Below are 12,135 nucleotides of genomic sequence, written 5' to 3' on the forward strand. Positions count from 1 at the left end.
GATTTTAACTTTCCAAACATAGGCTGGGACTGCCATAGTGTTAAGGGTTTAGATGGAGAGGAATTTGTTAAGCATGTACAAGAAAATTGTTTGATTCAACATGTGGATGTATCTACTGTTGGGAAATACGGCAGGGCAGGTGACTGAGGTGTCAGTGGGGGAGCACTTTGGGGCCAGCGACCATAATTCTATTAGTTTTAAAGTAGTGATAGAAAAAGATAAACAAGATCTAAAAGTTGAAGTTCTAAATTGGAAGAAGGTCAATTTTGATGGTATTAGGCAAGAACTTTCAAAAGCTGATTGGGGGCAAATGTTCACAGGTAAAGGGACGGCTGGAAAATGAGAAGCCTTCAGAAATGAGATAACAAGAATGCAGAGATAGTGTATTCCTGTTAGGGTGAAAGGAAAGGCTGGTAGATATAGAGAATGCTGGATGATGAAAGAAATTGAGGGGTTGGTTAAGAAAAGGAAGGAAGCATATGTCAGATATAGACAGGATAGCTCAAGTGATTCCTTAGACGAGTATAAAGGCAGTAGGAGTATACTTAATAAGGAAATCAGAAGGACAGAAAGGGGACATGAGATAGCTCTGGCAAACTGAGTTAAGGAGAATCCAAAGGTATTTTATAAATGCAATAAGAACAAAAGTGTAACTCAGGAGAGAATAGGGCCCCTCAAAGATCGGCAAGGCGGCCTTTGTGTGGAGCCGCAGGAGATGGGGGAGATACTAAATGAGTATTTTGCATCAGTGTTTATTGTGGAGAAGGACATGGGAGATATCGAATGTCGACAAATAGAAGGTGACATCTTGAAACATGTTCAAATTACAGAGGAGGTGGTCCTGGATGTCTTGAAATGCATAAAAGTGAATAAATCCCATGGACCTGTTCAGGTGTACCCTAGACCTCTGTTAGAAGCTAAGGAAGTGAATGCTGGGCCTCTTGCTGAGATATTTGTATCATTGATAGTCACAGGTGAGGTGCCAGAAGACTGGAGGTTGGCTAATGTGGTGCCAAAGTTTAAGAAGGGTGGTAAGGACAAGCCAGGGAACTATAGACCGGTGAGCCTGCTGTTGGTGGTGGGCAGGTTGTTGGAGGAAATCCTGAGAGACAGGAGTCTATGTATTTGGAAAGGCAAGGATTGATTAGGGAGAGTTAACATGGCTTTGTGTGTGGGAAATCATGTCTCACAAACTTGATTGAGTTTTTTGAAGAAGTAACAAAGAGGATTGATGAGGGTAGAGCAGTAGATGTGATCTATATGGACTTCAGTAAGGCATTCGACAAGGTTCCCATGAGAGACTAATTAGCAAGGTTAGATCTCATGGAATACAGGAAGAACTAGCCATTTGGATGCAGAACTGTAGAAGACCGAGGGTGGTGATGGAGGGTTGTTTTTCAGATTGGAGGCCTGTGATCATTGGAGTGTCACAAGGCTCAGTGCTGGGTCCACTACTTGTCATCATTTATATAAATGATTTGGATGTGAGCTTAAGAGACATAGTTAGTAAGTTTGCAGATGACACCAACATTGGAGATATAGTGGACAGTGATGAAGGTTACCTCAGGATCTTGATCAAGTGAGCCAATGGGCTGAGGATTTGCAGATGGAGTTTAATATAGATGAATGTGAGTACTGCATTTTGGGAAAGCAAATCTAAGCAGGACTTATGCAATTAATGATAAAGTCCAGGGGAGTGTTGCTGAACAAAGAGATCTTGGAGTGCAGGTTCATATTTCCTTGAAAGTGGAGTGACAGGTAGATAGGATAGTGAAGAAGGCATTTGATATGCTTTCCTTTATTGGTCAGAGTATTGAGTACAGGTGTTGAGAGGTCATGTTGTGGTTGTACAGGACATCGTTTAGGCCCCTTTTGGAATATTATGTGCAATTCTGATCTCCTTCCTATCAGAAAGATGTTGTAAAACTTGAAAGGGTTCAGAAAAGATTTACAAGGTGCTGCCAGGGTTGGAGGATTTGAGCTATAGGGAGAGGTTGAATAGGCTAGGGCTGTTTTCCCTGGAGCGTCGGAGGCTGAGGGGTGACCTTATAGAGGTTTATAAAATCATGAGAGCTATGATAGGATAAATAGGTAAGGTCTTCTCCCTGGGGTAATAGGTTTAGGGTGAGGGGGAAAGATATAAAAGAGACCTAAGGGGCAATATTTTATCGCAGAGGGTGGTGCATGTATGGAATGAGCTGCCAGGGGAAGTGGTGGAGGCTGGTATGATTGCACCATTTAAAAGGCATCTGGATGGGTATATGAACTGGAAAGGTTTGGAGGGATATGGGCCAGGTGCTGGCAGGTGGGAATAGATTGGATTGGGATAGCTGGTTGGCATGGATGATTTGGACTGAAGGGTCTGTTTCTGTGCTGTACATCTCTCTGCCTTTATGAGTCTGCGTTTGCTGCTTTCACCCCTCTGTGTTTGACTATCCCTTCAGGGTAAGTGAAGGTTAGCAGAGAAATCCAGATCTTGCCCTCCTGCTCAGGGTTCCACCACAGGCAATAAAGCATAATCGGCAACCAGGGAGGATTTCAGCGTTCCTGCTCCCAATTCTTGGTTTGAATCCCTTTTAAAATATTGCACATGATTCCATCAGGTGTATGACTTGCTCATAACTCATTATTTGTCCAGTAATGATGTAGATTTTTAATGATGGAATGAAGGCCGGCTCCTGTGAAACCAGAAAGGCTCACTGAATTGTACAAAGCAGGCCGACCGATTCAAAATCACTTTTAAAAAGTGATAAACCTGGTAATGACTCAGTGCCTCATCTTAAAGAAGACAGTGAGTTGCTGAATCTAAGGTGTGAGAAATACTACAAGGGATTTCCCTTGAATCACAGCTCACGGCTTCAATATCCAACACCAGCTGGTTTGCTGACACTCAACAATTACATTCTCAAAAAAATTAAGCCAACCAAACAAACTTTCAGACCTTTCAGTCCATCACAAATACTATCCCAGGGGCCAGGACATACAGAATCTCTCAGACTTTATGTGGAAACATAAAGAATGAAAAGCAACAATCTTTTGAGTGAGCAAGCACCAGGTTAATGTTACATGTATGTGCAATAAGCTGGTTGTTAAAATATTCACAACATTGCCATTTGCTGTATTTTTATAATTTTGAAGAAAAATCAACACAACAATAATGTATTTTGCTAATGCTTAGGGGATGAGGGAGTGGGAGAAATGTTAAGACTTTATAAGTGCTTAGGTTTTAAAATGTTCCCCTTAACTGGAGGGAAAACATGTCTTGAAAATTTGCTGATTACCCCCAAACTCTGCTTGGTCCATTGATTTCATTGTCACGGGGAAGGAGGCACAGGCCAGTACCTATGGAAAGTTGAGAACCAGGTTTTAAACTTTGACAGACAGGAAAAAAAGGGAGCAGTTTTCTGTTTCTGAACACAAGCAGTCGGACTGAGAAGACGGGCTGAGCGAGAATGCTGCTGGGTTAAGAGAAGCCAGGAGAATACTGGGAAGAGCTGGCTTTCTGAACAGGAAGACGGGGATTTTAAGGAATTAGGAATCAAAGAATCACCAGAGTAGGCCTTGTGGGTTATATCGGTTGGAACTAATACCAATAGCATATGCCAAAGGGGTTAGAGGGCTAACGTGTAAATCAGGCGGAGGTGACTTTGGCTGCAGCCCATGTTAAACCATGCGCCCTTGGAGAGAGGGACTGAGGAAAGTTGCTTCAGAAAAGGCGCGTGGAAGCAGATGAAGGGAGGAGTGAGCGATGAGAAACAGACAAGACCATCAGGAGCAGCACAGCCAGAGGGAGACAGGTGACAATGCAGCACCAACAGGTGGGCACCCGCTGCCTGGTATGGGCACCAGCTCCACTGGGCGGGTGGTACCACAGACCGAACGGGCCACATTCCCATGCCCTGTGCTAGATTTCACCCCAAAACGGGTCCATGCCTGAGCTGTGGGGAGAGAAAGATTGAGGGAGGGAAGGTCAGTAATAAATCGGGAACCACCAGGACTCAGCGCTTCAGCCTTTAATGAAATCTGGACTGGCAGATTTTCAGCGGCTCGGAGCGCTCCCCGTGCCCGCTCAGGCAGGGGCTGAAGAAAGGGTAAAGTTTCTCGGTGAACAGGTCAGTGAAAGTGTGCAAGTGGGACATGTCGTCCGCATTGTAGAAGGAAACCTGGCCACCCTCGTAGTCCAGGTAGACGCCGATTTTGCGGGGCCTGGCGTTGGGTCTCAGGGGGGTGCGAGGCACTGAGCCGGCCTTGTAATCGTTGCCGTTCCTCAGCCAGACGATCCAATAGCCGGCCTGCGGGATGGCCGTGATATCCCCTTTCCTGTTGATGGACTCCTTCACCACTCCCACGTCCCACTCGGAGCTCTCTCCCACGGCCACCTCCCAGTAATGCCGCCCCGACACGAATCCTTGGGAGGCCAGCACGCAGAGAGATGGGTTGAACCTCTCCGGGGTGTCGGGGAGCTCCTGCTGCCGGTTTGCGTATCTGACAGTGGTCAGGTCTTCTGAAATGAGGAGCCAGGAGTGAGCTGTCTCAGGATTCAGGGTCACTGAAGCCGGAACTGGGAGAGAGAAACAGAGAGAGAGATAACACAAGAAACCAAGCAGACTGCAACTCTTCAGCTTCGATTTATCCAAAATCTGAAAGGCTTTATTCAACAAACATTACGTTATACTTTACTCACAAGTAATACACTGCAGATCCTTGAAATCTGAAATGTAACAAAGCAATTGTGATTAGTGTTCAGCAGCCAGCAGCATGCCTGTGGAGGGAGAGAAACAGAGTTAATGTTTTCGGTCCCATCAGTAAACCTTTTTTTTTCAGAACGAGAAACTGTTCAAGGTGAAGCTGGTCGAACACAGACTTTAACAAATGCAGAGGCGGGGAAATGGGGTTGGGGCAAAACAAAACAACAGGAAAACTCTGGGCCAGTGTGGATGAAATGAGGAAAGCGATGATGGTGAAAGGCAAAAGGAGATGGTAATGGACTGAGACAAGAAAGGAGAGGTCGATCTGGACCATTACCAGCAGCAGCTGTTGGCTATCAGTGGCTGGGCTGTCTTGGATGTGACACCTTTGTGAAGAGTGTGCCAAATGATCCAGCCAACGTCTGACTGGAAGAGCTGGCACTATCTGGCAATATCAGGCCAATACCTTTCCACTTTCCCTTGCTAAAACATAAATATTTATTAAATTACTGCCGCAAATATTCTCCCAGAAAAGTATGTTTTTGTAGCACCTAATTGCTGTTTCATTCTCCACAAAACCATCTCACAATCACCAGTAACTCCACACGTGAGAATCAAGGCAAGTTACAAAATGGATTAGAAATGGAAGGATATATCAATGACAGGAGGGAGTTAAAGAGTAACACAAGAGGGACATGCAAGGTTAAATAGTATTATTAGAGATGCTGAAGCAGCCCATGTTCAATTTATGGACAGCGTAGGCCACTGGACCTGAATTAGGAGGCAAAATCAGTGTAAGCAGTGCACTGCCCCACCCACCCCTTTCCATCATCACATTCTACCCCAAGCCTGAGGAAGCCCCATCGGTCCATACTGCCAGCCACAGGCTCACCCTGGGAGTGGAAGTGAGTCATCCTAATCTGAAATGAACCACTAATGATGGTGGTTCCAACAGGATATGGACAATACTCAGATTTGGATTGACAGGTGGCAGGTAACCTTTTGCCATGCAATGCCAGGTAATAACCATGTCCAATAAGAGACAATCGAACCACTACCCATTGCCATTCTGTGGTGTTACCATCACTGAATCCTTGCCTTACAAGATTATTATCAATGACCAGAAACTCAACTGGACTCGCCACATAAACATCATGGCTACAAGTGCAGAGAATAACCCTGCAACATCAGAGAGTGACCCCACACCATCAGAGAGTGACCCTACACCACCAAAGAGTGACACCACATTATCAGAGATTGACCACACACCATCAGAGGGTGACCCCACACTGTGAAGCAGTAAATCTATACCATCGACCACGCAACCTGTACAGAAACAAAAGCAGAAGTTACTGGTGAATCTCAGCAGGTCTAGCAGCACCTGGAGAGAAAGCAGAGTTAGTGCTTCAAGTCCAGTCACCCTTCATCAGAACTCAGATTTCCAGCCTTCACCGTCCAGTTTGCTTTCAGTGTGAAACTTCCCAGTTGCAGTGTTAAGTGAAGGTCTCTTCCTCACGAGCACAAGGCTGAAAGGTGGTTGACCAAGAAAAGATACCACAAACAGAATGGGTTCAATCAGTCAAGGGTTTGGTGAATCTCAAACCGACCTGGGCACTTCTCCCAACTCTGTGTAAAATTCCCACTTTTGGGATGAGCTGGATAAGGTCAGACCTTGAGAAGGAGCACAAAGAGTAGTCCATATCTGGACGCATGTTTTTAAAAGGGCTCCATTTCAAACTGACACAGCGAGCCTTTCTCCCCATCTTGTCATTCAAAAAGGAAACATGAAAACTTGATGACATGTCAACACACGAATGTTAAGCACACTTAGTTACAACACATACACAGTTGTAACAATGTTTTAGATTTGTTCTCAAATGCCGGATGTTGGTGGAGAATCTTGCAGTGAATAGGGTCATCGTTCAGCCTTGAGGGCAGGGACATTGTAACTTTTGGTAGATGTTCACTTGTTGTAACAGCTCACGAGATACATTCAATCAGACACAATATTATTAACGTATCAGACCAAGGTTCTCAATTTCCCAGACAATGTCCCAAATGAGTGAGAGTTGGAATGGTTCCAGGAGGAAAACCTCTCACCTGGACTGATGCTCTCTGCCATTTCCTTCCAGGCACTGTATTGCAGAGGTCCTCGGAATATTCCCATCGGCAAGCAGTCAGTGGCCAGGAGAAGCTGGCCTGAGTCCTCGCTGATGACAGAGAACAGCAACATTACACGCTGGAAGTGAGGACAGCTGGATGTGTCAGGTCACAGAGAGTCATTGGCAGCACATACCTCATGTGTTGTTCAGCTTGATCCTAAAACACAACCAACAAACAGGGGGAGCTGAGTTCCACTGGATAATGACATCAGGGGAGAAAGAAAGGGAATGATTCATAGGCTAAAACTGAACATAACCAGAGCCACGGGGATCCAGAAATGGCAGGAAGCCATTCTGCCCTCTCTCTCCAACCTGTTCTGCCATTGAACTATGACGGTTGTTCTGTGATCTTATCTTCATCCATCCTACCCCTCTCAACTTGTTTCCATAGCGTTTCGTCAAACAGGAATCAGTGCTGGATATGAATCTTTCAATTGTTTTTCTTGCGTGTGGGGAGTGATTTCCAATCCCCTTTGGGTCCTAGGGAGTGTTGCTGAACAAAGAGACCTTGGAGTGCAGGTTCATAGCTCCTTAAAAGTGGAGTTGGAGGTAGATAGGATAGAGAAGAAGGCATTTGGTATGCTTTCCTTTATTGGTCATAGCATTGAGTATAGGCTTTGGGACATCATGTTGTGGCTGTACAGGATATTGGTTAGGTCACTTTTGGACTATTACATGCAATTTGATCTTCTTCCTTTGGAAAGTTGTTGTGAAACTTGAAAGGAAAAGATTTACAAACATGTTGCCAGGGTTGGAGGATTTGAGCAATAGGGAGAGGTTGAATAGGCTGGGGCTATTTTCCCTGGAATGTCGGAGGCTGAAGGGTGAGCTTATAGAGGTTTATAAAACCATGAGGGGCATGGATAGGATAAATAGACAAGGTCTTTTCCCTGCAGTGTGGGCATCCAGAACTAGAGGGCATAGATTTAGGGTAAGAAGGGAACGTTTTAAAAGGGAGCTAAGTGGTAACTTTTACATGCAGAGTGTGGTGCGTGTATGGAATGAGCTGCCAGAGGAAGTGGTGGAGGCTGGTCAATTGCAGCATTTAAAAGGCATTTGGATGGATATATGAATAGGAAGGGTTTTAAGGGATATGGACCAAGTGCTGACAAATGGCACTAGATTAGTTTGGAATATTGGATCAGCATGGATGAGTTGAATCGAAGGGTCTGTTTCTGTTCTGTACATCTCTATGACTCTATGGCCTTCCTGAACTCATTGCTGAACAGTTGCCCTCAGGATATGTCATTGATTCGCACAGCAGAGAAGAGGCCATTCAGCCCATTGAACCTGTGCCAGCAAATCTGTGCAGTAAGCGCACTGAGTCTTTGCAGCATCTCCAAAGCATAAATAGATGCCATTGAGTCTTGTCTTACTCCACACTGAGAGAGACTGTGTAAAAATTAAATGCTCAGTTAAACACATCAAGAATGTCGCAACATCTCCAACCAGAACTCTGCATTTCACCAACTCTTCGTGGATCAGAGAAGGAGAGATTGAGGAGATTGAGACTGCCTTCTCTTTAAGTTTGAAGAATGAGAACTGATAACAGATTTCTCACAAAGCTAAACAGGGCAGATCTGGAGAAACTGGCTCCCGCCTCCCCATCCACAAAGGGATCGAGAACTGGGGGACACAATCTCAGGATAAACAGTAGGTTATTTAGGATTAAGATGAAGAGAAATTTCTTCTGAATCTTTTTTTCTCTACTCCAAGACCTGTGAAGATTCAAAAAAGATTTACAAGGATGTTGGAGGGTTTGAGCTATAGGGAGAAGCTGGATAAGCCTGGGCTGTTTTATGTTTTATCAAGAGAGGGATGATTAGATATTAAAGACCTCAACAAATATAGGATTACTGTGAGAAAGTGGCATTGAGATGGAGGATCAGCCATGATACAATGACATGTAGGTTGGTGGAGTTGTGGATAGTGTGGAAGGCTGTCGTAGGTTGCAACAAGACATTGACAGAATGCAGAACTGGGCAGAGAGATAGCAGATGGAGTTAAACCTGGAAAAGTATGAGGTGACACATTTTGGAAGGTTGAGTTTGAATACAGAACACAGGGTTAAAGGCAGGATTCTAGGCAGTGAGGGGGAACAGAGGGATCTTGGGGTCCACGTCCATAGATCCCTCAAAGTTGCCACCCAAGTTGATAGGGTTGTTAAGAAGGTGCAAGCTGTGTTGGCTTTCATTAGCAGGGGAATTGAGTTCAAGAACCATGATGTTATGCTGCAGTTCAATTGGACCTTGGTTAGACCACATTTAGAATATTGTGTTTAGTTCTGGTCGCCTCATTATCGGAAAGATGTGGATGTTTTAGAGAGGTTGCAGAGGAGATTTACCAGAATGTTGCCTGGACTGGGGGGCATGTCTTATCAAAAAAGGTTGAGAGAGCTGGGCTTTTTTCATTGGAGCAAAGACGTGTGAGAGGTGATTGATAGAGGTGTACGAAATGATGAGAGGGAGAAAGTGAAGAAGGCTTATGCCTGAAACATCGGTTCTCCTGCTCCTCGGATGCTGCTTGACTGGCTGTACTTTTCCAGCATCAAACTTTTGACAAAGATGATGAGAGGCACAGATAGAGTGAATAGTCAAAAACATTTTTCCAGGGCAGAAATGGCTATCTCAAATGGGCATAACTTTAAGATGATTGGAGGAAGTGGAAATGTCAGAGTTCAGTTCTTTACACAGAGGGTGGTGGATGAGTGGAATGCACTGCCAGTGGTGGTAGTAGAGTCAGATACATGAGGGACATTTAAGCAACTCTTGGATAGGCACATGGATGATAGGAAAATGAAAGGTATGTAGGTTAGCTTGATTGTACAGTAGGATGAAACGTTGGCATAACATTGAAGACCAAAGGGCCTCTCGTGTGCTGTATTATTCTCTGTTCTATATTCAATGTTCTATGGTTAAGTTGAATATTGGAACAGGATTGAGGGGCTGAATGGCCTCTTCATGTCCTATCTCTCACTATTTGCCTTCACCATCTAGTTCCAGAATTCCCTCAGTGTAGAGGTTTGATTGAGTTTTTATGGGAATACATGTCTTTTGGGTGTGGTGTTAAACTCAGGCCTGTCTGCCTGTGCACTTAGGCCGAAGACATCCTGATATGAATTATGTTGGAGGAGACCAGCACAGTTATCTCCCGGTGGCCAGTTTAATAGTTTTCTGTTAATCAAAAGGATTATCTGGTCAATGATACATTACTTTCATGGCATCTTGCTTTGTACAAATCAGCTGCTGCATTTCCTTCATTAGGCTGGTGACTACACTACAGCATAATACTTCGTTGGCTGACACATCTTGAGGCCAGTGCTACATTTGGGACAAAACCCATCAATTGGTCATCTGCCCCAACCTTATTCATTGGTTGGAAGTCAGTGTTTTTATGGTAAGGTTGATTTTGGGCACTATGCAAAGCTACATTGTTGTCTTTGCAAAACTAAGCTGACTCACATGATTGAGTCACCAATGCTAGGAACTGGTCCTCACATGGGTCTGAAGTGAAGCTAGTGTTCCCTCGCTCCCAGCTGTGGGTGAAGCTCAATACAAAGAAGGAATGATGGAGGTGGAGGGAAAGGAAAAAAGTTTTTTTTTCCCCCATGTTGTTCACTGGTTGTTTGAAAAGGGTTGAGGGTGGATTTACTGCTCTGGGAGACAGTGACACCTACCATTAAAAAGGCAATGGTATCCTCCTGGTCCAGCTGGGATTGTGATCTCGACAGCTTTTCCTGGATGTCATTTAGATTCTGCTGGATGTCCTGCAGGTTTCTCTGCAGCTTGTCCGAGATCATCTCCACATTCTCCTTCAGTTCTAAAATCAGTCGCTTCTCCACCCTCATGAGGACCTGGTGCATCTTCGCAAACTCCAAAGTAACAAACTGCTGCAGCTGGCTCGCCTGATCCTACAGGGATGACAACTTTATCATCACAGCAGAGAGAAAAGGAGGAGAGGGTGGCAGACAAGAGAGGCAGAGAGGTACAAGAAGAGAAGTGCGATAAAGAAGGACAGATGAAAAACTTACCCCGACCTCCAAAACATGCTTCTGTGCTAGTTTAGCTTCCAGGAGGGTGGACTTGGCTCGGAGAATGTCAGACAGGGATGTTAGTTTTTCCTGAAATTCAGATGCAGAGGGCGAATGAGTTTGTTCACAAATTGAAAAGTGGGGGAAATGCCACTCGAGGATGTGGCAAGATCTGCTGTCACACCCACAGAACTCCAACCTCATGTAAACCGCCAGGAGTGGGCCATTGTTACAGAGGCACCAAACTGTTACAGTGGGGAAGGAGGCCAGTCAGTCCTTGGTACTAGCTCTCCAAATGAGGACAGTACTCAGCACTTACTCCCTGTCACCCAGCACATCCTTCCTTTTCAGATGAGAATCTATTTCTCTTCCAAATAACTCAACTGTCCCACCCACTCTCCCTAGACAGTGCATTCCTGATCCATTCATGTTGTGAGAAACTTTTTATCTTTTCCTGTTGTTTTGACTTCCTCGACTAATTACTTTAAAATCTGCGCCCTGTCATCTTCAATTCTTTCTTGAGTGGGAACATTTTCTCTCTCTCTCTGTCTGTAACTGAAGCCCTTCAACTTTGGAGCCATTGGCTTCAATCAAGAATCATAATGCTCTCCATTGACTGGCTGTTGGCATGAAGTTAAGTTTGCCCCTTGTTATCGGCCCAGCCATGGCAAAATAGGGCATACACCAAAATTACACCAGAGCAGATTCAATGGGCCGAATGGTCAGCTCTCCTCCTACATGGCCTTACAGTCTTACAGCAGTGTCCTGTTAAATACAAGGGATATGTGCTTCCACAAGACTAGACAGGGGAGAGATTGGAAGGGTGTTCCCACTGACCGGGAGTCAGAACCAGGGCTCACAGTCTAAGGGTATGGTGTGAACCATTTCGGACTGAGATGAGGGGAGATGTCTTCACCCAGAGAGTGAGGAGCCTCTGCAATTTGCAACCACAGAAAGCAGTCGATGCTAAAACATTGTATGATTTTGAGATAGATTTGGATGTAGCCCTCGGGCCTAAAGGGATCAAAAGATATGGGGGAAAAGCAGGGACATACTATTGAGTTGGATGCTCAGCCATGGTCAGAATGAATGGCAGAACAGGCTCACAGGGCCGAATGGCCTACTCCTGTTTCTGTGTTCTGATGTTTTCTGAAGAAGTCACATTGGATTCCTCCCTGAATCTGGCTCTCTGTCCACACAGATCTGACTAGAATTGGGCAGTTTGGTTTTTGTTCACCCCGCAACACTTTCTATT

General features: G+C 45.0%; 1 protein-coding gene across 1 annotated transcript in view; it reads right to left on the reverse strand.

Annotated features, from left to right (window-relative positions):
• Positions 1–3,136: 3,136 nt before the first annotated feature.
• LOC122541566 (zinc-binding protein A33-like) overlaps positions 3,137–12,135 on the reverse strand; it is a 13,396-nt gene continuing 4,397 nt past the window's right edge. Inside the window, exons 2-6 of the mRNA XM_043678397.1 lie at positions 10,881–10,970; positions 10,527–10,760; positions 6,985–7,007; positions 6,789–6,898; positions 3,137–4,561 (exon numbers count right to left, since the gene is read on the reverse strand). Coding sequence (XP_043534332.1) covers positions 4,014–4,561; positions 6,789–6,898; positions 6,985–7,007; positions 10,527–10,760; positions 10,881–10,970 — 1,005 coding nt within the window. The 3' untranslated portion in view covers positions 3,137–4,013. The remainder of the gene's footprint in view (positions 4,562–6,788; positions 6,899–6,984; positions 7,008–10,526; positions 10,761–10,880; positions 10,971–12,135) is intronic.

Source organism: Chiloscyllium plagiosum, chromosome 37, assembly GCF_004010195.1.
Source record: "Chiloscyllium plagiosum isolate BGI_BamShark_2017 chromosome 37, ASM401019v2, whole genome shotgun sequence".
In the NCBI taxonomy this organism is placed as follows: Eukaryota; Metazoa; Chordata; class Chondrichthyes; order Orectolobiformes; family Hemiscylliidae; genus Chiloscyllium; species Chiloscyllium plagiosum.